At 46.6% G+C, this 26,484-nt stretch overlaps 1 protein-coding gene across 17 annotated transcripts in view; it reads right to left on the bottom strand.

Annotated features, from left to right (window-relative positions):
• LOC124870533 (disks large homolog 1-like) overlaps positions 1-26,484 on the bottom strand; it is a 103,611-nt gene that overhangs the window by 58,831 nt on the left and 18,296 nt on the right. For 9 of the 17 annotated variants that reach the window (XM_047369266.1, XM_047369267.1, XM_047369269.1 and 6 more), the window contains exons 3-4: positions 21,610-21,773; positions 19,077-19,148 (exon numbers count right to left, since the gene is read on the bottom strand). In XM_047369266.1, coding sequence (XP_047225222.1) covers positions 19,077-19,148; positions 21,610-21,773 — 236 coding nt within the window. Of the gene's footprint in view, positions 1-1,031; positions 1,537-14,442; positions 14,652-19,076; positions 19,149-21,609; positions 21,774-26,484 lie in introns of those variants that run through there. The other 8 variants (XM_047369271.1, XM_047369277.1, XM_047369278.1 and 5 more) reach the window with 4 other exon arrangements.

The following is a 26,484-nucleotide window of genomic DNA, read 5'->3' as shown; positions in this document are numbered from 1 at the left end:
CCAATCAGAAGCTTAACAACTAGCCAGATGATGAATATTTCAGTGCACTAATGAAAGATTACTGGAAACATCAGGAGGAACTGGGGGATTATTGGGAATGATGCGACAGAAATCTGAGGGGATAAACTAAAGAAAGGAAGGCGCTAACTTTCCGGTACTGGACCGTTAGGACCTCCGTCTCTGGAAAAAGACCTGGTTTTGGTCGGGTTTCAGGATGATGGAAAACTGTGATGCATCCATAAAATCCTAAAAACCTCTAAATTCACAAACATCTGAAACAGTCTGCGTTTCCTCCTCATCCATCTGGGGAGGAGACCCATATCTCCGTCTGTAGCACCACTCTTCAGCTCCTCCTGGAGAATCCCAGGGTGGTTTCAGACCAGCAGGGATACATTGTTCCTCCAGTGAGTCCTGGGTCTGTCCCAGGCTCTCCTCCCAGTGGAACGTGTCTGAACTGATCAGCTGAACCACCTCAGCTGACTCCTTCAGTGTGGAGAAGCAGCTGCTCACCTTTTTTTCTAAGTCCACCCAACAGAGGAGCTCATTTTAGCGGCTTGTAACCAGCATTTCCTTCTCTTGGTCATGATCCATGTCTCAGGAGCACCGGTGAGGGTTGGAAATAAATCGGAGAGCTTCAGCTCCTTCTCCACCACGACCAAGCCCATCTAAATATCCTGGAGATGCCATTAACAGAATCAACTCTGATTTTAACCTTTTAAAAACATTTTCTTCTGGACAGGAACTGAAACTTTCATTGTGATAAAGAGGAATTATGGGAATTTTAGCTGAATCTCTCCTGAGGTTGAAGCTCCCGTAATTCAGCCTCCAGGAAGCCAACCTGACCTGGACCCTGAGATGTTAACAGAGCAAAACAACTAAATCTGAGGAAAACATGAAAAAGCAGCTGCTTCATGTGTTTGAAGAGTCTGACATTAAATCAAACCCCTTCAGATAGCCACGTGAGCCCCAGATACACCCTGGCCCTCCGGCTGCTCCCCAGCCATCCCCCTCAGACCTCCTCCTCCACCCACCTTGCAGCCAAACATGAGGGAGATGGTGCTGTTGGTGCAGGCCACCTTGCAGTGGCACAGCATGGGCGAGAAGCACTCCACCTTCTTGGAGCTCGGGGACATCTTGTCGCCACCGGGGCACTTGGCCGACAGCCGACTCCTCCGGGAGCGCTGTCGGCTCCTCCCATGCCGCCCGCTGCCACCGCTGCTGCCACCTGCCGAACTGCCCCCACCTCCTCCTCCTCCGCCGGCACCTCCTGCCTCTCCACCTCCTCCTCCACTGCTGCTGCTGCTGCTGCTGCTCCCTGCTCTCACCATCCGCCCTCATTCCTCGCGTCGCTCCATCGCGGCGGGGAGGAAAAGACTCCCAGAGCTCTTCCTTCATCCAGGGAGAACCTCCCCTGTCCTCCACCCTCTCCTCCTCCTCTAGATGAGTTTATTCTCTCCTCTCAGGCGCTAGCTGCAACTCCTCTCTCTATCTCCTGCTTGCCGTCCTCCTCTCTGAGTGATGAAGAGTGTTCCTGTTTCTGTGCGTGCAGCTCTGCTCTGTGGGGGTGTGATCGGTCGCCGGGGAGGGAGGGGAGGCGGGGGCGACAGAGGTTGGTCACATGACTCATCGGAAACGAGGAGGGCTGAGCGGGAGTGAAAGAGAGTGGGGGTGTATCCTGAGGGAAGGTAGAGTGATGTAGGACAGAGGAAGAGGAGGGAGGAAGAAACAGTGAAGAACAGATGAGGAAGAGGAGGTGGAGCCAACAGTCAAACAGCTGAATTATTTAATTCTTCCCAAAGAGGAAAACTGTGATCCTTCTTCAAGCTCAGGAACAAACCAGGATTCAGGTCAGTCCCAAAGCCATCTCTGATGAGTCTGTGGTCCTCTGGGTCTCATTCAGTGAGCTGGACACACCTGCAGCTCCTCACATGGAGCTCCTTCATCTCTGAAGACAGACTTATTTAAGAGAGCAGAGGTTCTGTTGTCCTGTCGGATCCTGGCCCAATAATTTCACAAACTTTACAGGAAATTAAAGTGAAAGCAGCTCCTCAATGGCAAACTGAGAAGAGGTTCTACTGTATATTTGGACCGATCCCAGACGAGCTCAGCTTATTGAAATCCAAAATGAATTTAGATCCAGGTGTTTCTGCCAGAGCTGAAACAGTCAGTTAACGGAACAAAAAACCGGACCCTGCCAGGTTCCCTTATGGGCTACAACTGGACCACAACATGATCCCTGGAGGACCACAAATTAGGGTTGTCGATGCCATTTCCAACACCAAACGGTTCTGTCTACTAAAGATCAGAAAACAGAACCAGACAATGATGATGTTGTCATTGTCCTAATTAAAACCAGCAAGAAGCAACCAATTCAGCATCTATGTAGAAAACTAATATTTTAAAGTCTTTCTTTTCTGCAGAGCAAAACAGCAGCAGAGGTGGAGACTCCAGCAACACCTGAAACAGGTGGGAGACATCAGAACTTCCAGGTTGTGGCCTTCATCAGGGTCGACACCAAACACTGTGTTTAAATAAAAAAGTATAATACAGAAAACACGAGCCAATCACACACAACCGGCGGACCAATCAGCATACAAAGGGATGGTGCTTGCTGACTGGGTCGGCCCTGAGCCTCTTTGGACTGAACCAGTTCAGATTTAAAGGGGAAATCACCTCTCTGGGAATAAATGGAGAAAAGTAAAAGTTACACATAATCACAGCATCACTATCAAAAGTTCAGTTATAAAATCAAGCTAAACTCATGAAGCCGAAATAGGGTCAGTCATTAGTAGATGGTCCTCATCCATGCCTGTAGGAGATGAGCTCTTCCAGAAGGACTCTCTTTGTCCTGATACAATAATTATGACCACCGTTTTAGCTGGACTTCAGTGCCTATGGAGAACAACAGTGTTTTATATTAAGATGTTGTTCAACGGGACTGGTTCAATCATTCCTCTTCAGAGCATTGTGGGACTAAACTATTAATAGCAAAACAGCAGAAGATAACAGTAGAAGTGTTGCCATCCTTTATGGAAGTCTGAGCTTTGGACTCAGCTGAGCATTTTCTCAGCGTCACTTTGTTAACGTTACTTAATGTATAATGAGCCACATTAGCCACTAATTCCTTGGAGCTGGTCTTTTCACAAACATCAGAGTGTGTATTTTCTTCACCGGTGTTAAAATTGGTTTTGTAACCCCTCTTTAGCACCACTTGTGCCAGATTTAAATGGTATTCTTTAGCTTTAATGTTTTCTGCCCCATCAGCAAGGGAGGGGGAGGAGCTAAGTGTCTGCAGGGAAGGGGAGGGGCTAAATGTCTGTAGGGAAGGGGAGGGGCTACATGTCTGCAGGAAGGGAAGGAGCTAAGTGTCTGCAGGAAGGGGCTACGTGTCTGCAAGGAGGGGGAGGAGCTAAGTGTCTGCAGGGAGGGGAGGGGCTAAATGTCTGCAGGGAAGGGGAGGGGCTACATGTCTGTAGGGAAGGGGAGGGGCTACATGTCTGCAGGAAGGGGAGGAGCTAAGTGTCTGCAGGAAGGGGCTACGTGTCTGCAAGGAGGGGGAGGAGCTAAGTGTCTGCAGGGAGGGGGAGGGGCTAAATGTCTGCAGGGAGGGGCTAAATCTCTGCAGGGAAGGGGAGGGGTTACGTGTCTGCAAGGAGGGGGAGGAGCTAAGTGTCTGCAGGGAAGGGGAGGGGCTACATGTCTGCAGGAAGGGGAGGAGCTAAGTGTCTGCCGGAAGGGGCTACGTGTCTGCAAGGAGGGGGAGGAGCTAAGTGTCTGCAGGGAGGGGAGGGGCTAAATGTCTGCAGGGAGGGGGAGGGGCTAAATGTCTGCAGGGAGGGGCTACGTGTCTGCAAGGAGGGGGAGGAGCTAAGTGTCTGCAGGGAGGGGAGGGGCTAAATGTCTGCAGGGAAGGGGAGGGGCTACATGTCTGTAGGGAAGGGGAGGGGCTACATGTCTGCAAGAAGGGGAGGAGCTAAGTGTCTGCAGGAAGGGGCTACATGTCTGCAAGGAGGGGGAGGAGCTAAGTGTCTGCAGGGAGGGGCTAAATGTCTGCAGGGAGGGGCTAAATCTCTGCAGGGAAGGGGAGGGGCTACGTGTCCGCAGGAAGGGGAGGAGCTAAGTGTCTGCAGGGAGGGGGAGGGGCTAAATGTTTGCGGGGAGGGGCTAAATGTTTGCAGGGAGGTGGAGGGGCTAAATGTCTGCAGGGAGGGGCTACGTGTCTGCAAGGAGGGGGAGGAGCTAAGTGTCTGCAGGGAGGGGAGGGGCTAAATGTCTGCAGGGAAGGGGAGGGGCTACATGTCTGTAGGGAAGGGGAGGGGCTACATGTCTGCAGGAAGGGGAGGAGCTAAGTGTCTGCAGGCAGGGGCTACGTGTCTGCAAGGAGGGGGAGGAGCTAAGTGTCTGAAGGGAGGGGGAGGGGCTAAATGTCTGCAGGGAGGGGCTAAATCTCTGCAGGGAAGGGGAGGGGCTACGTGTCTGCAAGGAGGGGGAGGAGCTAAGTGTCTGTAGGAGGGGGATGGGCTAAATGTCTGCAGGGAAGGGGAGGGGCTACATGTCTGCAGGAAGGGGAGGGGCTAAATATCCGCACAAAGCAGCTGTGAGAAGTTGTGTGGCAGCTTGTGAAGATGAAAATTGTTCAGTTCTTAACAATTTTGATGCAAATAATTATCTTTAGAGAATTTAGTTTTTAGAAAATTATATTGAAAGATCGATTACACTAACAGACTTGCAACCATCTAAATGCACTCCAATACTAATACCGGACCACATGTGAATGCCTAATAGCCCACAACTGGAACCCAACTGGACTTAACTGAAACCCAACTGGAACAGAACTGGTTTACATCCCCTACAGTACCACTGCAGGCTGGTTTATACCTTTTACTCAGAGAAAGTGAAGAAAGAATAAAATAATTTTTTCCAGATAATATAAATGCAGTTTTTGTACCTTTGTTGTTAAATGTTAATCCGTTTAATAATAAAATCTCAACATTTTCAATTTACCATATTTATTTTTCAATATATAAACTTTAATGAATAAATCAAAACAACATCCAGCTGTTTGTAACATTTCTTCTCCCATGTTGCTAACGGATACAGGCGTGCTAACGGTGCTGAATGCAGGAGTTGTAGCCGTAGATCCGAGGTTGACAAAAACTGTGCACTCTTCAGCCTTGAGAAACATCTTGTGCTGAACCAGGTGCTTCCTCAGATTAGAAATATTTTCCGCCGCTGGCCCGGCACTTTGCGTCACAAATATGGCAGCGAGCGTAATCTGCATCGCATTTTAAAAAGTGGACCGGTACTTTCGAGCACCTTGCTTTGTTGATGGTACAAGCAGCTTACTGACGTCATTGCCCTCTTGTGCGTGTAATGCTGTGTTCATGCCCGGCGTGGAAAATCGCCCACTCTTCCACTTCCTCTGAGTCACAATGATGCGTTTAGGTACCGATTCATGGTACCACGTGAATCGGTACTCGGTAATACCGACCGAATACACTCGGTACCTAAAAAAGTACCAAATGTGGTACCCATCCCTAATAGCCTCCCTCCAGAGCTGAGAGAAGTCCAGAGTCTGGATTCTTTTAAAGGACTTAAGACATTCCTGTTTAGTTTAATTCTAAGGAAACACAACAGGTTCTGTGCCAAGTACTGAGTGGAGCAGAACCAAGCCGACTAAATAGAGCCGGTGGAAAGGGGCACAAAAGAACCCCCGGAGTCCAGATATAGAAAATGAAATTGACATCATGCAGTAGAGCAGCAGGGGAAGTATGGATTAGACTTCGACTTCACCCGAGTCTCCACCCATCTGAACATCTGGCAGACAGGGAGGACCCGTCCCATCTCAGTAGTAACGGAGTCTTACTGGGCGAACTGTGTTCTGTCCGGAGAAATCAGGAAGCAGAGATTCCTCCAGGGGCCTGGGAGTGTAAGCGTGAATTTTAACAGGCTTGTTTCTCTGCACATCCGCCCACCGTCTGTCGCCGTCCTCTGCAGCGTGTTAGTCATTCAGAGTGAGCAGGAGACCGGACCAAATGTGAGAACAGAGCGGGAAAAATCAGGTACTGTGTACCATTAAATGAGATTACAGTGACACCGTTTCATGTCAGAAAACATGTTTGCTTTTTACGGTTAAATTGGTCTACAGATGGTTAATAAAATCCCGGATATGACTAATGAAGACACTCAGAACATTTCAAGTTGTACAGATTATTTAGCTAAAAGGATTCTGCGTTTGTCGTCACAGATCAGAGTTTAAGAGGAAACTGAAGCGGTTTCCTCAGATGCTGCTGATGATGAATTATATATTTTATCCTGCTGCAGTAAACAGAGCGTTCAGCCTCATTCTTCCTGGCCCAGGAGATTTCATCGGCTCAGCTGAATAATCCACCATTTTCTGGGTCAGCTTCATACAACAAAACCGGAAAACTTACTTGGGTCATATTTCGGTATCGCTGTCTACGTTTTATTGGTCAGAACGGGGAGCTGGTGTCTGGACAAGGTTCTGTTCCTTAAAAAGTTGTAGGTATGTTAACATCCCATCAGAATTGAATGATTGATCAGGTCCAGTTCAGACCAACTGATTCATTTAATGCAAAATGATTCTATCTAATAAAGGAAATCTATTCAAGCAGATGTTTGCATTGTGTGCAATATTCCCAGAAAAGGTCACTTAAAGGTCACTTAAACGGGAAAATGAAGAATTTACAGGTTAAAACCATCAACAGATCAGCTGCTACTGGATCTAAATGTCTCATTAAAGGTCAAACAAGTTCTTTCTGAGATTTTCCACAGAACCAACATCTAAAACTGGAAGAAATGGTGTGAATGTGAGGAGCTGCAGGTAACCACCAAACATGGCCGGTACCTACCGGGTTGGACCTCAGGCTACTGTTGCATGATAACAGGAAACGACATTACTGCTGAATATTATGACAATATGGATTTTAATTAACTCAGAATTCCCTCACTATGTTCCCTCTTGTCCTTCATCAGTGTCTCCAGAGGTTAATCATCATCCTGAAGGTCCGTTTCAACAGGCTAAATGCATTCCTGGGAAGCAGAGTTTTAAAACACAGCATCTGAAATATTACAGCCTGCCAAATACTGCATCCCCAGTGATACCGTAGAGTCCAGAACCTTTCTCCGGTACCGCTTCCTAAAATGTTCCTTTTAAATTGACGGGTTCAACAACTGGACTGAAAATGGGTATAGAGCAGGAAAAGTCTGGAGAAAAACCTCCTGAGACCTTCAGAAGGCCCAGAGAACTGCTGATCCAGAACATTGGTGGTCTGGATCAGGAAGAAGAATGGAAAGGAATCTGAACTGGACCAGGACCGTTTGGCTCTAATAAACCAGCCTGACCCACAGCAGCCCCTGGGAGGCCTCAGATGAAGTGTCCATGAAGTCGATTAAACTCTTGGCCGTTTACACCAATCAGCTTCCATCTGAGCGCCTCATTATCCAAGCCTGAGTCAGGCTGCACACACACATGCGTCATTCAGCTCCAGCGCAGCACTCAGTGGACTCCCACACACACTCAGAGCGCTCAGTGACAGTGATGGCAGCTGACAGGTTCAGATGTTACAGCCTCCTTCTAAATTTACCCCACTGCTGTTCAACGCAGCGCTCAGTCCACAGACCTGCAGACCGGCTCCACCAAGGCCCCATGATCCATGATCCAAACGGGTAATCCAGGAAACCAGAACCGCTGTTGAAGGCGGTTTTACAAGCTGCTGGGTCTTTAGCAGGATCTGAACCTGGATGAAGTTTAACCTTGACTGTCTCCATGCATCATTTGCTTTTAATCAGACACCAGAGAGTTAAAGAGCTGTGGAGGTGGCTCCCCCTGCTGGACACCAACCATCCAAGCAGTGTGTGTGTGTCAAACACTAAAGATGATCCCAGCAAACAGGAGAAACGGGCGCTGATACCAAAATATGAAGGTTTAAATTGTTGGATTGTTCTCATGTGCAGCTTGGAGATGGGTCTACGGAAGCCCAGTCAGGTCAATCTGAGATCAGACATGTCTGTTATATGAGCATCTGAGGAAATGATTAAACAACTATGTCAGAAAAAAGGTCTACAGGACTAGAAGTTTCTCTAGCACCGGTTAAAACACCAGACAGGATTTGGTCATATCACTGCTGACAGCAACACTGAAGGAGCTCCAAGGAAGATCTGCTGCTATCTACAACAACACAGACTCAGAATAAGGAGTAGCGATGCTAAACCAGATTTTCCATCATTTTCCACACCTGGTAAAATCTTCCAGAATATTGTAGGGGATGTGTTATCCTCCAATGAAACAATCTGGAACTTAAAAACCACAACAGAAAGGTTGGGAACACCTGGGAGCAAAGTGCATCATAAGAACAATCCCACCATAGCAGGTCTGACTGGTTCTCAGCTGAACTCTACAGGCTGCATCATATTAAAGCTGGATAACTTTAAAATGACTTATTATAGTTTCAGACCTTCATCAGCTGACCGAAACAGTTCCACAAGCCAACACCAGGGGGCAGCAGAGCATCAGAACCAACTACAGCTCCTCCCTTGGACTAACTTCTCTTTTGCTCTCTTCTTCCTGCTTTTAGGGCCAGGTTTCATACAGTAATAGAGGAAGTCTGCTGAAACCTCCTGAGATGTGCTTCATCAACACCTGAGGAATAAGAAGAGATGAGCTGAATGAAAGCAGAGGTCCCTTCCTCTGCAGCTGAAGCTTCATCACATAAATATTCAATTCAATTCAGTTTATTTATATAGCTCCAATTCACAACACATGTCGTCTCAAGGTTCTTCACAAAGTCAGGTTCATAAATTCCAGTTAATCGTAACCATTGAACAGTTCAGTCAGATTCAGTTTTTTATTCAAATTGGATAAAAGGTTTTTCTATCTAAGGAAACCCAGCAGATTGCATCCAGTCAGTGACTTGCAGCATTCACTCCTCCTGGATGAGCATGTAGAGACAGTGGACAGTCACTGGTGTTGACTTTGCAGCAATCCCTCATACTGAGCATGCATGTAGCGACAGTGGAGAGGAAAAACTCCCTTTTAACAGGAAGAAACCTCCAGCAGAACCAGAACCAGGCTCAGTGTGAGCGGCCATCTGCCACGAAATTCTTCATCTGCCATCTCCTCCTGATGTTCTCAGCCTGAACTTCCTGGGCAGTAGAGCTTCAGTATAATGATGAAAGTCTTCTGATTTATAATGAGTCAGTTCTAGAGACGTGAAGCTGAGAAACCAAAGTTATTCCTGCTATTAGTCACAGTTTCTACAGAAAACTGACCCGCAGAGTCCCACACTGTTAAATCAGGGATCCTATCACACTGTTTCACCTGCAGCTAAGAGGCCACGCCCACTCTAACCCCGCCCCTCAGGTACTCTGGAGCCTGTGAGTTACTTTATGGGACGTGAGGCGAGGTGGGAATCAAGGTCATTTCAGGTCAAATTGTAGCTCCAGTTTTTACTTTATTTTTAACTGAGAAGGTACCTGAGAAGGTTTGGACCTCCTGTGATCACTCCTGATTTATGAAATGTTATTTATCCACCAGCTGAGCTTCACTGCTAAAGGATCAGTTAAAGATTTCTGTCCAATTAAAGCAGCTGAATGTTGGAGAACTTCGTTTTCTTCCCCTGGTCAGCTTAAATTCTGAACCAGTGCACTGGCCCAGTAAGGTTAGAAGCAGGTAATCCGGAGTCCGACCCAGGATCAGCTTGGAGCTTCTTGGCGTAACTTTAAGAAGAAAAGCTCAGAGGAAGCTGCAGCTTTTTGATCCACCCAAACCAAGTCCATCAGACCATTAAGAACTTCCTGTCCCGACAGCACAAAGAGAGCAGAGCAAACGGGTCGGCCGCAGGCTGGGAAACAGCTGAGAGGCTTCCTGATGTCCAGTCGATTCTCAGCAGAAACGTCAACATCTCAGTCCATCCACAGGCTTTAGAGTCACTTTGGTGGGTCTTCTGGCTTTTATTTCTTAAAAACTGGTGAGGCAACGATGGAGGTACTGAGAAACCACGTTTACTTCAGATCACCTGATGAAGAACACAAGCTTCTGCAGAGGCTGGAGTCTCCACCTTACCAGAACCATGCTATCCTCAACGGACATAGGTGAAGTTGTACCTGAATCCTTTGGATCTCCACTAAAACAGCATCATCATGTCTAGACAGAAGCGCAGTGAAGTACAGCTCAGTACCAAGTATTGCTACCAAGACCATCCTCTGAAATGACCAGGTCCAGGAACTGGACTGAAACCAAGTGATAGAGCAGCCAAGGTCCAAATGCAAACCTCAGAGACAGAACCAGCAGCTTTATACACCAAGCTTGTCCACAAACCAGGAGGATCACTTTGGTTCAATGATGTCTTCAGTGAAGACATAAATATACCAGACCTGGTGGGAGATGAACCTCAATCTTTATAACACCATGAGAAAAACTAAACAACCAAACTGCTGACGCTTCTTCCCTGGTTCAGCTAAATACCCACAATCCTGTGCTGCATCACCATCACTGTCACATGACCAGTCCCCCCATGTTAAACCATGTGACAACACGGAGAACTTAAAACTTCACAGGAAGAAATCAGGACTGGATCAGGACCATTTTATCCAACAAACCAGACTGAAACCGACCCACGGACGAACTAAAAGTTTCTAAAAACTGACTGTTTCCATGGAAACAGGAAGAACTGAGGGGTGATTTAAGACTTTTGCACAAGACTCAACCAAGTCCTTGAATGTGAGCTGAAACTAAAAAGATTCATCTTGTTTAGATGTAACTGGATGATGAATCTGAGCAGACTTCACTGTTTCCTTCAGGATCATGAAAACATAAAACCCTTTTTCTGCAGCCGAGGAGCTCAAACATCATCAGGTGACCCTGAAGCAGCCGTCACCTCGTTCACCACCTCCTCTTCATGCAGGAGCTGCTACCAGGAGCACCAGCTCAGCTCAGAAAGTTTCCCACCACCAATAAATCAATTCAGGATAAATATGTTTAACAGCAGCAGCAACGGGAATCTTCTCTGAAGATCTACAGAAATATAACTTCAAGTCATTTTTAATCGCTTGTTCTAGTCCAGAAAACTCCAGAAACAGGTCAGCTAGAGCTCGTAGGACCAGAACGGATCTTTGTTTTCAGTTTTTTAACCAAGGTTGCAGAGACTGCAGGAACCTGAGCTTCTGTCATGATTTACTTTTATCTCAACTCCAGCGGACTTTACTTTCTGTTCTGACTGCAAGAAGAAAGTAATCCGATTACTCTTCCTGCTGCAGTTCAGCTGCAGCTTCATCGACTTTCTGCAGAAATCAGAAGATTCCTGCTGACTTTGCAACTTTTTATCTTCAGAAACCAGCACAGCAGCCTGAGTTTATGGAAGTGAATCATGTTCATCCCTCCATCATTCCTGTAAAACACACAGAGCAGATCAATTATTCAGCGAGTGCAGCCTGCTGCAGAGAAGATGCTTTAAGACGCAGGAAAACCTGCAGGGTGGGGGTGGGGGGGGGGGGGGGGGGTTCAGAGACATCAGAGCAGGAGCAGCCGGGGGAGAAGATCTGCAACTATACTGCGGATCCAAACTAGCAACCTGAAAACTACTCAAACTGCTAAACCAGCTCATAAAAACTCCCAACAGAACCAGTTTAACTCCCTGCAGGTTAAAGGTCGCAGCATGCAGACGATGCAACAAACACCAAGTTGATTTCCCTCGTATCCTCCTTCCTGTGCCCACGCCTTCCCAGCATGCTCCCTGCTTGTCCTCCGTCTGTTCCTGGTAAACTCCCTGCAGTCTGCCGGCAGATCCCGCCCCGCGCTGCTGCTGCTGTTAAACATGCATGAACGCTCTCCTTCCTCCTCGGCCTCCAACGGCACGTTCAATCCCTGAAACTCCTCCAACCGGACTCCACCTCCAGGCCTGAACCTTCCAGCTCCGATATCCAGGGTTAGAATCAGGAGGAAACTTCTGGATCTGTCTGCAGCAGCTTCAGATGTCTAAGAAGCTGACATTATGAAGAACTGCTGTCATCTCTGAGCTTTAACCCCACCATGACTGTTGGATCCAAACAGATCCAGCCTTGGAGAACCTAAGATCAGCTGAAATCATTTATTTTGGAGCGTTGGGATAAATTCTCTCCTAACAAACTTCCAGCATAATAAACCGTCAAAGATCAGGAACGAAGGAAGGCTTAGAAAACAACCTGAAAAGTTCTCTCTTACATCCAGAAACAAGTTCATGTGTGTTTAAAGCCGACCAGCAGATCCGGGCCCAGCTGATCCGGGCCCAGCTGATCCGGGACCAGCAGACACAAGTCCAGAGGAAGAGGAGCAGTATGAAGCTGGAGCTTTGGGTGTGGAGGAGTTATCACTGCTTTATGATGACAAAACACAGACATTCAAACATCCTGCAGCTGTAAAATGCACTGACCTTTGACCCGCAGACTGCGGCTGATTGGCTGCTCTCCAGATTCACTGGAAGCCAGAACTCTTTGTGCCAACGTATCCAAGGAAACCTGGAGCACACAGCGGTGTGTCAACACAATGCCAGGTTGGAAACACATCAGCAAGGACCTTAGAGCAGAAACTGCTGCTGCTCATCAATCTGGGAAGGGTCAGAAGGTCATCTCCAAACTATCTGAAGTCCGTCATCCTGCAGAGAGAAAAACTATCCCCCATCACAGCTGCCAGTACTCCAGAAGTGGACGTCCCAACAGATCCAGCCCAATGTCAGAACGTGAAGCTAAGAGAAATGACCAAAAACCCAAGAGCTCCATCTCAGACTCTACCTGCCTCAGTTAGAAGGTTAAAGGGTAAAGGTCACTGAACCAGTCTGGCTGACTGGAAGAAGAGAAAACCTGTTCTATAAAAACAAGATGGTAGCAGGACTTCTGGAACAATGTCCTCTAGATAGAAAAGACCAAAGTAGAGATGTTTGACCATGATGCACAGAACCATGATGGAAGTCACTGAGTGAACCATGATCTTCTCTGTACGCCAAAGTACTCTGAAGTCCAGCGTCCTATCGGTCCGACAGCTGACAGCTTGGTCCAACTGGGTCATCAACAGAACTATGGTCCCAAACACATCAGAACTACAACAGAATGGCTGAAAAAGAAAAGAATCAAGTTGCTGCAGTGGCCTAGTCAAAGTCCAGACTGAAACACAGTGGTGAGTGAGAAACGTATGCCTGCAAACCTAAAGACAGACAGGAAACTAATGCTGAGATTTACTGCTGCTGGTGGTTCTGCAAACTGCTGGATCACGAGCTGGACTTAGAACCTCAAAACCAATCAGACAACATCCAGTTTGGGTTTCCAGGATCTTAGACAAACCAGCCTAACAATGAAACCACATAATGCTTCCACACCTGCTCAGGTGAGGTGTTTGTGTTCTCACCCAAATTCTTCAGAACCAACAGACTCAGTAGGAGACCGAACCCAGATGAATCACCTTCAAACATTTTGTTTTTCCCTCCTCTGATTCTCCTGATCGGTCATCGACGGAAGCATCGGGCCTGCTGAGAGCAGCTAACAACCTGGAGCCAAAAATAGTTCCTGTTCTACAAACACAAACAGAACCGAGCCGCACCGGAGGAGGTAAAACCTCCTCTGGGAGGGGACAGACTGAGGAGCCACAGGGACAGCAAGGCATCCAAAACATTCACTAAATAGAAACAATCTGATGTCAAGAAAGATTCAAACCAATGAGTCATTTTAACCGGTTCTGATGCTAATGATACAGAACATTTAAAGTTCTGTATACCAAAACTGTTTCAGGAAAACTGGCCTTTAAACACAGAGATGCTGCAATGAACAGAAAAACTGTAAATAACCTTATTCACTGAGGAAACCCAGCAGGCAGCCAATCCAAAACCAGAACCAAAGCATCCAGAACAAAACTGACTTTGTACACCTCTGTAAGAAAGTGTAATAATGATGTAAAAATTCCCTCAGATCCAACTTTGCTCAGTCAGTTTCTACAGTTAAAACAGCAAATCAATAACCAATAATCGACCTTTCTCTTAATTTAACTGATCATTAATGTTTTCATGCTGCTAACAGCCTTAAGACTCAAGTTAAACTGTAAAACCGAACTCCATTCAGGAACATTCATAAATAATCATTGTTTCGTCTTTTTAAAAGAAATATACGTTTTTGAATTCTAAAAAATACCTACTTTAGATTTTAAGTGCTTTGCCTTTTATTCGGCTTTAATACAATTTAGAAAAATACAGTTTATTAGTTAATAATTGTCATTTGTGATTTGGTACTCACCTCTGTCAAACGTCTGCGGTGGAAGACAACCAGCTGATAAAAAGTACATTTTGTACCAATAACAATGCGGTTTGACGGGTTATATAGACGCCGAATTATTAACCGACTCCCGGTGAATTAAAGTCACCGGTTGGAGCGTTTATGTGACGGAGTTTTCTCCGTTTTTACCTTGGTTGTGACGATACAAATGCAGTCCATCGTTCCGTGGCAGCGGGAGGAATACAGCCCGGCAGCATCAGCATCTCACTCCCCGTTTTCCCTCCACAAATACCGTTACATCCAACCGGCTGCTGCTTCTTTTCACCCGAGTCAGAGCGTGCTCTCACCGGAGAACATCCCCCGGTCCGCCTCCATCCCGGTCCGGAGGAGAATCTCTCACACTCCCGCTCCTCAACGCCGAGGACGCGTTCAAACGCTCCCACAAAGCTCGGATTTTTCAGAACTTACAAACCGTTCTCAATGAAAGAGAACAGAGATAGGAGCAAAGCTGTTCTTATTAAAAAGTAACTGAAATAAAAATGAGAAGAATAAACATCGGTGGTCTAAAACAGACAGCTAATTAAACTTTTAAAGCTGGAGTGAAGGTTGTAAGAGATAAAAAATGTTTAAATATGATAAAAATTGCTTAAACGAAGTTGTCTCTCAAAAAACAGCAGTTTGTTCATTTAAGTAGAGGAACTCCTGCAACCAGGAGGTCCACAGGGAGGAGACTCCAGAGAAAACCAAGAAGGTTCCCTTCTGACCTGAGAACACATCAGGATTTCCAGCTGGTTGGATGGAGGGGTGGATTTCAGTCATAGAGATTGTTTGATTTATGTCCTAAACTGATCGAGAGAACAAGAAAAGCAATAAATATGGATTTAAACTCGATAATTGATCATCTGATGGATAAACTGTTAAATTCCTGAGATCTGAGACAGACGCACGTATCTGACGTCACTCTGTTCCAGCCTTTGTTCTGGACTTGTGCTTCATCTTTAAACACACACCAACTGCCTGTGAAAAACATGTATAATGACTCAATGCCAAATGGCTGAGGAGGAGGAGAAGGAGGTGGAGGTGGTGATGGAGGAAGAGTCTATGTTACAGCAGCAGACCAAGCTGTGTGGGCGGACGACACAAGTACAAATCTTTCACACTTTCATGAATCAGTCATGTGGCTGCGTAGACCTGAGTGTGTGTGCCATCATCATCATCATCATCATCATCATATGGCGTGCTACATGGCTTCTTATACAACAGTCCACAGGAAGTGATGTCAGCAGTTTCACAGACATACCTGTCCCTTGTTTCTCCTGTTTTCTGGATAAACTCCATCAGTCCTGCTGTGGAGCTGCAGCTTTATCAGATTCGGGGGAAACTTGTTGGTTCACTGGAAGAAATTTACCTTCAGTTTGATTCTAATCTTTTATATGAACGATTCAGTCCAGCAGGAACCTTTGAAACAAGTCTGCAGGCCTTCCTGTGTGTTCTTCCTAAAGCAGTCTGGACCAACTGACAAACAAGGACTTTGACTTCGGTTTCAGGTGGTTTCACAGCGTCCAGACATGAAGTATAAATATATAAACGTAGAGATAAACAATAAAAGGAGTAATATGTGTGTGTGTGTGTGTGTGTAGGTACACCCAGTACTTTATGTTTTAACCTCTTAAGCCCAGAGGGCTTTAGTGAAGTTTGTGCCCAAGTTTTCTCAGAAATTACATTATGTTAATAATTATGTTTTTCAAACATAATTCTGGTGTTCCTTTGCTGCTGACTGAGTCAATCCTGGTTAGACTTTCACCCTCAGGGTGGCGCTATTTGGAAAAACGGGCCGACAGAGAGAGTTTCTGGTCCGGGATGTCTCTCTGATGAACACCTCACAGTCTGAGTAGTCAGCTACTCTGCTGGAAATATAATCAGTATATTTGCTCTATTAGAACCTGCTTTAAGCTCTTCAGCCCCAGCTCCTGGTACTGGGGGGAGAATTTGGACTGGTTTGGAGTGATTTCCACAGAGATCCTGGAATCTGGGCTAAAAGCTGATAGAAATCATTTCTATGAACACCAAACAGTTAAAACTACAAGCAGTCCAATAAGGATGTAAACAAACTCCCCCACACAGCATCACCACAAAACTGGGTCTTGGCTGTTCACCACAGAACCAGCACGTCTGCTGAAAGCTGAGATGTTACAGGTTCCAAAAATATAAATGTCTCAATCCATCCACTCTGTGTCCAGGATGAGTGGGGTCTGTAGTAATGTTTGTGACCCGTTTCCTGACCCTGGACTTAGGAAGACGACCCATCTCCTCGTCACCGCTTGTCTGAGGCCGGGTCAGCCTCCATCATGGTTTGTGGACCATCAGAGTCATCTTCTGGCTAAAACATACGAAGCTGAAGAGCTTACAGCCCTCTGCTGTTTTTGTTGATCCTAGTTGTTTCTCACGGTTCTGACCTTCTACTGTCAGGTGTACCAACCCCCTCTGAAGTCACTGACCCGGATCTTCACCAAGCAGAAACAACTTATTTATTATTACAGCTTTACAATGAATGCCTGGTTTCCATGCCAACCATCAGACCGGGAGCTACTGTCCTGTCACCAGTTCCTCAGGAGAACAACCATCGGGCACAGAAGTCACCACTGAACCCAGTCATGTTGGGCTGTATCTATGGACACAGCAGCTTCAGCAGCGTGGATGGACTGGACCGGATCTTTGGACGCAGTAGAATCTGGACAGGGACAAGTAAACGTCAGGCTCTTTATTGTGTGAAAGGAACCAATGGACCAGCTGGGTGTTTGGTGTCCAAACGGGCCGAACGTTTCACAGCATGGCCTCAGATGCTGATGACCCATTCAGCTGTTTTTAGAAGCTTTATGAAACCAAAACCTCTGACCTCCACAGAATGAAGGAGGCCTTTCAGGCCCGGGTTTGTCTGTAAAACAGAGCATCAGCAGTTACTTCCTGCAACATGAAGATCTTCTCTGACGGTTCAGATCATCTTCTGGAGCTGGAGGTTCTTGACAGCCATCTATGGTGTTAACAGGAAGTCTGGATGTCCTCCTGACCGGGTCTACAACATTTGTGAAGTCTGTTTACAGGGTGACAATCAAAGTATAGTTAGGCAGTAAATGACGGAGAGACTGGGATCCTCCCCATCAGAGAACAGTAATGAACTGGTGTTACTGGTTGCTTCCCCATCTGCAGGAACCACAGCTGGTGGGAAAGGCTGCAGCTGCACACACGCATGTTTTCCGTTCTGTTCTGTGTGAAACCAGGTTCTCCAGGACCTCCAGCATGAGGCCATCAGAACCACTCGGCTTATTCACGCTTAAAAACATGAAACAGATGAGAGGATGCCAGATGTTTCTGCGGGCTGCACAGAAACCATAACTGAAATCCACACAAACCAAACCACCACCATGAATTCAGGTCATGAACACCAGTACAGCTCCAGTCTGTCCCAGAGACAGCAAACATCTCTGACACTGGGAAATAAAAGCTCAACCAGAGGAGGGCTCCAGGGTCAGAGCAGCTGAAGGTTTGTTTTTAGGGTTAAAGGAGGAGGAGGACACATCTGACCCGTTTCTGAACTTAAATGTTGGCGTGAAGGAAGCAGCGGATGGATTCTTATCTAAATGGTTCTTCAGGACGGAGATGGAGAAAAGCCTCCGGTTTGGTCATCCTGCACATTCTGGTGGATTCTGGTTGTCTTAAGAAGTTCCCTCCATATTTTAGCAGTGACATTGAGGACGTTCTTGCATCAGCAGGAGCTCAGGATGTTCTCTGGTGATGTTCTTCAACAACCCCTGCTTGTTCTGAGGGATAGCCCCTTCAGCTCAGCCTGTCAGCTGTGAGAAACTCCTGTGTTGCCTCAGCAGGACCTTTGGGATCGTTCTCTTGTTCCAGGAAGTTCTGTCCAATAGTCTGGAGTCATTTACTGGAACTGGAGTAGAAGTCACACTGGGCAGAAACCATCAGTTCCAGCACATGGGGCAGCCATACAGGCCCAATCCATGGAACTCCCACCACCAAGTTTACCAGTTGAGCTTCTCTGGCTTGGTTCTGATCCAACTTTGAACACAGTTTTGTAGAACTCTTCAGCCTCCATCACTTTGGTTCTGATCTGTTGGAGATGGTTCTCCTGCCAGCAGCAGTGGAGCCCTGGCTTTGTGATTCCACAGCTGGTTCAATAAAACCTGTTTTTATTGGTCTTTAGGGAAAAATCATCCCTGCTGTGAACAAATCTATGATTTAAAGTTATTTTATTCAGTTCTAGGAACGTTTTCTAAAAACTGCATCTCCCAGCATGCTTCAGTGAAAGTTTTACATCACATCCTTGATTCTAATTATTTTTTGGGGATGTTCATGTTCATCTCTGTGGTTAAAAGCTGTAGATTTCCTTTCACAGTGACGGACTCATCAGAACCATGAACCCCTCAATGTGGACCTGCTGGCAGCTCTATGGACCGGAGGTGTACTGTTCAGACCCAACAACATGAACCAAAATGAATGAAGCACAATGAACCATGAGCCCTGAACGCCTCACAAACCGTCTCAACGTGTCGCTGTTGGTTTAACACCACAACATCCAGAACATTCTGTGAAACCAGAGCGGAGGTTCTGCTTTACTCAGATCTGGTTTCACTTCCGTTCAGACTGTGTTCAAACTACAGCAACGCACTGAGGGCGTCTGACCCTGGACCCAGAACCCCCAAACCCCCCTTCTGATGGTCCAAAGCAAACGAGGACTGGATGGGACATGCGGCGAATGTGGACGACACCGACACCCCCTCCCACCAACAGCAGAGCTCGGTACTTACATGTCCGTCATGGCGGGGCGAGAGTTTGGCCTTCGCCAACGTGTGCAGGATTTCGTTAAGAAGGGGGGACTCCTACGAGGGACGGAGTTCGTTTACAGTCAGACAAAACAGGAAAGAGAGAGAGAGCATTCAATGCAAACAACCAGAGCAAACTCAAAGTGGATCTGAACCTCCGGTCTGGACCAGAGACCAGAGAAGATGGACAGTTAGTCATCATGTCTGTTACAGCTGTAGGTCGATGTGCCTCTGGGCAAGGCACTGAACCCCAACATGTGATCGGATGAACATGGCTCTAGTGTGAAGCACTTTGAACGGTCGGTACGACCAGAAAGCTGATGTCTAAATTCGGTCCATTTATTTACCATAAACCAGTCATGATTATTTCTAAGAGTCAACAAGCAAGAAAAACTTTCCGGGTCAAAGAATCTCGGTTGGAAGTTTTGTGTTTTCAGCAGAGACTAGTGATCATCTCGAGCTGTAGATATATTCCATTTCCTCTGTGACCTCAAGCCCTGCAGAACCTGCTGGTCACAAACAGCATCGACATCCATCAAGCCACCAAGAACCATCCAGGACATAATAAGGCAATTTGGATCTTGGACAGGAAGCAGAACCAGCAGAAGCTCCATCAGGTCCAGGCTTACTTCAGGTAATCATGACTCCTTCTACTCTCTCGTCTGTGCAAAGATGTTTCTAATGTTTGACCCGTCTGGGGTTGGACTGTGTGCCGGTTCTTGATGGCTCTGCTTTATGTTCTCGCTGACTGTAAGTCCGGTTATGAAAAGCTCTGCTTAGAGTCAGTCAGCTACATGTTTACTCAATCCTTCACTAGGAAACAGGTTCTGGTTTCTCCGGTTCTCAATGACCTGGTGGTTCCACTTATGTTAACATGTGGAGGGTCTAAATGCTGCGGGCTCAGCATGTGTCAGTCTGAACCACAACTGGACTGACAGTGTGTGAAAACGCAGCCAAGGTCCAAAGACAAACACTAAAGGATCTTCAGAACCTCTGGAGAACAGTTGATCACGACCACTTTCAGAAGAGTAAAGAATCTGTTCAGTTCAAAATAAAGAATCTCTTTGAAATAAAGAAACCTGGCTATAAATGAGTCTGTCCAAACAGAACAACCCAGAATCCAGAATAAGATCACAACAAATCTTTTTAGAGTCAGGAATCTGTTCAAATAGGGAACCGGGCCAGACGTAGGACCTATTTAGAATCGAGAATTTGTTCAAAATAAAGAATTTGTTCAGAGTCAGGAATAAGTTCAGAAAAAAGAATCAGAGAGTTGTGAATTTGTTCAGTTTCAAGAATCTGACTGATGACCTGAAGGTTCAGGTTCAGTCCCGGTCTGGACTGAACCTGAGTGAAAAAGCAGCCAAAGTCCAAATCTTTCAGAAAGCCTAAAGAACTGTTGACCCAGACAGGAAAGTCCGGTTGATGGAAGGAAAACAGGAAGTACTGAAGTCCGGGTCAGTAAGCCTGTTCACAAGAATCTCTCAGAACCTCCAGCTGTGATTCAGTTTTACTGTTCAAAAGCCTGACCTCCATGAAGTAAATGAATCACAAAGAGTTACAAGCTCCCAGTTCAGGGATTCACTGGAAATGTGAACACCAGTTAAACCATTAACTCTTCATGCTGGGAAAGATCAACATAGATAATCCTGTTCCTGATCTCCCAGCAGCTAACCATAGATTATCAGCATCCACCATGTTTCCATGCAGCAAATATTCCAGAGTAGAACCGTTTCCATCAGCTGGACCTGATCCGGTTCTGAGACGTGAATCTGAGCACCCTCTGAGTGAAAGGCAGCAGCTGCTTGTTCTGCAGCGTTCCTCAAACTTCTGGTTTAAACACCAATCCCACACAGAGTCCCTCTCCCAGATAATCCCATAAATTCCTGCAAACATGGGATTACAGAAGACTGAAAGAAGCTGCTGACCTCTGTCCGGGTCCATCATCTCAGAGGTCAGAACAGACTGGTTCTAATGGTCAGACATCATCCCTGATCCGTGATAAAAACCCTTTATTATCTTCATCTGTACTATAGAACAAATAGAACCAGAACCACTACAGGCCCAATGTGCTCATACCAGCCAGAGTCGGTTCGTTAGAAACAGCAGGCTGTTTCCACTACAGAACAATCGGACCTGAGCTTCATGTTGTACCAGAATAAATCCATAAAAACCGTCCAGCTGGTTAAATGAACAGACCCAGTTTACAGACGGACGGAACCAGAACGTTTGCATGTTTCAGTGAGTCTGGAAGTTTCCTGATTGGTCGGATCTGTCTGTGCTGAAAGCTGAGTGATGTTTGAGCAGAGAACAGAACACTTTGAACAGAACCAGGAGCATGAAGCCGTGGATCCAGCTCCCTGAGGAGCAGAACCTTGGCTTCCGTCCCGTTTTATTTCAGCGTCTCTCATCTATTTTTATTCCTGCTATTTTTACAGCCGGCATGACGCCTCCGTTTGTGTTGACAGGAACCATTAAAGGAGCAACGAAACCAGACTGGTTCCCAACACCTTCTTACCTCGATGCTGGTGCTAAGGCTGGGCAGGGTCTCTGAGGTCCCGGTCGGGCTCTGGAGGCTCGAGAAGTCCCACAGGTTGAGGGGCACGCCTTGCTCCGCCCCTTTGGAAGACTCCACCCATGTCTGACTGTCCAATAAGGTCACTTCGTAAAATTCCTGGATATCTGGGGAGACAGAGAGGTCACAGAGGAGTTTATAAAAACCAGGATCGGATCAGGTTCAGAGGTTCTCCTGAACTCAGATCTGTTCTAACTCATAATGATGAAGAACTGAAATCTAATCCATGAATTTGTTCAGTCTGGTTCTAAAGGTCAGTACTCAGCAGGGCTGGTTCCTATTGCCAGAGCCGGGGAAACTTTTACGCTTCTGACCCGTCTTATTTTGTCTCAGTCTGATCCAACACCAGCTGGGTCTGAGTTCTGGTGCAGGAGGCTCCTGACAGTTTTCCCTCTACTGTGGCCTGCAGGCACTCTGACCTTCAGCTTGGATGAAAAACATCTTTTTAACGACATCTGATTAAAGATCTGAACCGACCCGCCTGAAGGCCAGAACCCAAACAGTCTATCCATCAGTCAGTCAACCAGCAGGATGAATTTCTTATCTTCTCAATCAATGATCTCCATCACAAGGAGAGAGAAACCAGGAGATCTCTGCACATTTTCCAGGATCCTTCAGCCAAGATGAGAAGACAGAGGCCAGTTAGACCTCAGTCCCCCCATGAACCCTGAACCCTGAGTGACCTTGCTGGTTCTGTGGAGCAGGAGGAGGATGGAGGAACCGGCTCTGAAACAGGAGAGCTCTTACATTATCTTCTAACGACTAGTTTCTATATTCTGTTTGATACGGACGTTAATTATGCTTCATCACTGCAAAACTGACAAAATGTAAAATATCTCAACATCCCAGCAGCCACTAGGATACATATTAATGTTTGTCTTTACAAGCAAACTAAGATTTAAAAAAATACTGGGACTAGTCAGGAAACTGAAGTATTACCCAGAAGGAACATTATTTAAGTATATCTGCAGCAGTGGATATAATAAATATACATATAAATATCTGAAGGTCGGACAAATCTGCCATCAAACAGCTTCATGTTTCTTAGTATTAAATTATCAAAAATCTAGATATGTTCTAAACAGATTTCTGTTGAAAACATCATACAGTAGTTCTCCAAAACACAGCATTTCATGGCTTTCCAGACTCCACTTCCCAGAGTTCCATTCAACACTAACAAATGTTTCCTGGGAATTTCTGGAAAATAATTCCTACATCTGGAAGACTTGAAATACATGATCTGCAAAACTGGAAGGAGGACACAAGGAAGGAGGAGAGAAGGATGGGAGGAAGACACAAGGAAGGAGGAGAGAAGGATGGGAGGAAGACACAAGGAAGGAGGAGAGAAGGAAGGGAGGAGGACACAAGGAAGGAGGAGAGAAGGATGGGAGGAAGACACAAGGAAGGAGGAGAGAAGGAAGGGAGGAGGACACAAGGAAGGAGGAGAGAAGGATGGGAGGAAGACACAAGGAAGGAGGAGAGAAGGAAGGGAGGAGGACACAAGGAAGGAGGAGAGAAGGATGGGAGGAAGACACAAGGAAGGAGGAGAGAAGGAAGGGAGGAGGACACAAGGAAGGAGGAGAGAAGGAAGGGAGGAAGACACAAGGAAGGAGGAGATAAGGATGGGAGGAAGACACAAGGAAGGAGGAGAGAAGGAAGGGAGGAGGACACAAGGAAGGAGGAGAGAAGGAAGGGAGGAGGACACAAGGAAGGAGGAGAGAAGGAAGGGAGGAGGACACAAGGAAGGAGGAGAGAAGGAAGGGAGGAAGACACAAGGAAGGAGGAGATAAGGATGGGAGGAAGACACAAGGAAGGAGGAGAGAAGGAAGGGAGGAGGACACAAGGAAGGAGGAGAGAAGGAAGGGAGGAGGACACAAGGAAGGAGGAGAGAAGGAAGGGAGGAAGACACAAGGAAGGAGGAGATAAGGATGGGAGGAAGACACAAGGAAGGAGGAGAGAAGGAAGGGAGGAGGACACAAGGAAGGAGGAGATAAGGAAGGGAGGAAGACACAAGGAAGGAGGAGATAAGGATGGGAGGAAGACACAAGGAAGGAGGAGAGAAGGATGGGAGGAAGACACAAGGAAGGAGGAGAGAAGGAAAGGAGGCGGACACAAGGAAGGAGGAGAGAAGGAAGGGAGGAGGACACAAGGAAGGAGGAGAGAAGGAAAGGAGGCGGACACAAGGAAAAAGGAGAGAAGGTAGGGAGGAGGACACAAGGAAGGAGGAGAGGGCAGGAGGACAGAAAAAAGGAGAGACAGCAATAAAAGGAAGGAAGGACACAATAGGGTAAGGAAGGTGAAGATCGCAGAGATGCAAGAAGGTAATGTTCTCTTTGCCCAGACTGTGTAGGAACCTTGTTAAGGAGATAAAAATGAATGCGTTGTTTCCTGCAGAAGGACTAACTGTTTATATGAGACATGCCAGCGTATGAAGACATCATGTGGTGTTTAGAAGGGTTCTTCATGCTTTCAGCAGTACAAGAACAACCTCCTGAATGGAGGAAAAATTGTGACACTCGGCGCTGGACGGTCAGTAAAGGTCAGAATCTGCTACAGCACCGATTACAGAAGCAAATGGAAACCAGAAACTGCTGAAATATGGTGTTCAGCTGCAGAGCAAAGACAAAACCATTCAATTGAATCAAAAAACTGAAAACAAGTAAAAGTTTTAATATTTAATTTCAGACGAGGCTTCAGGCTTTAAGCCGCCATCAGAGACATTTCTGCACACGTTCTGACCTCCATGTCTTCATTCTAACCAATCCTTGACCTCCGCCCGCTGTGACAGCTCTAACGAGCTTCTCAGCTGACTCCCCTCTCATGCATGTGGTCACATTTCTTAGCTAATTATATCTCCCATGAACATAATTAGGTTCTTTGCTCTGGGATTGTCAGGAACTCATCGGGTCAATAATCTCACTGTAGATCCGTCAACAAGACAGGGTCAGCTTTAAATTTCAGTACCTTCTGATTGGACCATGGAAGCAGAACAGATGACTGATAATGATCTGTTGGACCAGGACCTTTCTACCACACGTCCTGTGAGAACCGAGCCATTTCTGAGCTTCCAAATGACGTCCCCAGAATTCAGGGTTTGACCTTTTCTTCAACAAACCACCAATCAGCTTCTGTTTACACACAGCAGCAGATCTGAGAAACACACCGATGGATGTTTGAGCCTCGCAGTATCTCCTCTGAAGCTGCTGCAGTTCTAGTTTCTGATGGATTAAACTATCTGGAATTACAGCCTTCCTGCAGAAAGAACGTCATCATGACTAAGAACAGCTTTAATCTTTAGCTGAAAGAATGAAGGAATGTTTCAGGCGGTATCGTCTGTCTCCTCTGCTGTCGAACGTGTTTCAGGAGAAGTTTTCAGTGTTTGCATCACAGAAGCTGCAGGTAACTAAGACCACAAGTCCGGAGCTCTGCTGCAATGCCTCCAACCAGCAGGGATCAAAATGTAGTCTGCAGCAACTCCAGCAGGACGTCACAGCTTTAATCATTGGATTCAGGTTCATTCAGTTATTCATTTTTATTCTCTTTAATTATTTGTGTTCAATAATTATTTAATTACCTTTATGCCACTGTAATATAATCTACTTTTCCTTCTACGTCTCGTTTTCTTTTTTCATGTGCAACTCTTTGAACTGTCCTGCTACTCAAATGTGTTTTATAAATAAACCTGCTTTGCTCTCCACAGACTGAACATCAAACATCTCAGCTGCAGTTCCTGAAGCTGTCCCAGAAGTCCTCTTCAGCTCCTCTTCAGCTCCTCCAGAACTCCTCTTCAGCTCCTCTTCAGCTCCTCCAGAACTCCTCTTCAGCTCCTCCAGAACTCCTCTTCAGCTCCTCTTCAGCTCCTCCAGAACTCCTCTTCAGCTCCTCCAGAACTCCTCTTCAGCTCCTCTTCAGCTCCTCCAGAACTCCTCTTCAGCTCCTCTTCAGCTCCTCCAGAACTCCTCTTCAGCTCCTCCAGAACTCCTCTTCAGCTCCTCCAGAACTCCTCTTCAGCTCCTCTTCAGCTCCTCCAGAACTCCTCTTCAGCTCCTCCAGAACTCCTCTTCAGCTCCTCCAGAACTCCTCTTCAGCTCCTCCAGAACTCCTCTTCAGCTCCTCCAGAACTCCTCTTCAGCTCCTCTTCAGCTCCTCCAGAACTCCTCTTCAGCTCCTCCAGAACTCCTCTTCAGCTCCTCTTCAGCTCCTCCAGAACTCCTCTTCAGCTCCTCTTCAGCTCCTCCAGAACTCCTCTTCAGCTCCTCCAGAACTCCTCTTCAGCTCCTCTTCAGCTCCTCCAGAACTCCTCTTCAGCTCCTCTTCAGCTCCTCCAGAACTCCTCTTCAGCTCCTCTTCAGCTCCTCCAGAACTCCTCTTCAGCTCCTCCAGAACTCCTCTTCAGCTCCTCTTCAGCTCCTCCAGAACTCCTCTTCAGCTCCTCTAGAACTCCTCTTCAGCTCCTCCAGAACTCCTCTTCAGCTCCTCCAGAACTCCTCTTCAGCTCCTCCAGAACTCCTCTTCAGCTCCTCTTCAGCTCCTCCAGAACTCCTCTTCAGCTCCTCTAGAACTCCTCTTCAGCTCCTCCAGAACTCCTCTTCAGCTCCTCCAGAACTCCTCTTCAGCTCCTCTTCAGCTCCTCCAGAACTCCTCTTCAGCTCCTCCAGAACTCCTCTTCAGCTCCTCCAGAACTCCTCTTCAGCTCCTCCTCACCGAAACAATTTCAGCTGAATGTCCTTAAAATTAGGGAACGTGTTCTTAGAGGACACGCCAAATCATTTCGATATTAGCAGAAGTTTGGGCCTTCATCATCTCAGTGGTGTAGAA

Source organism: Girardinichthys multiradiatus, chromosome 6 (assembly GCF_021462225.1).
Source record: "Girardinichthys multiradiatus isolate DD_20200921_A chromosome 6, DD_fGirMul_XY1, whole genome shotgun sequence".
NCBI classification, from domain to species: Eukaryota; Metazoa; Chordata; class Actinopteri; order Cyprinodontiformes; family Goodeidae; genus Girardinichthys; species Girardinichthys multiradiatus.
This window is presented reverse-complemented; position numbering and strand designations above follow the sequence as displayed.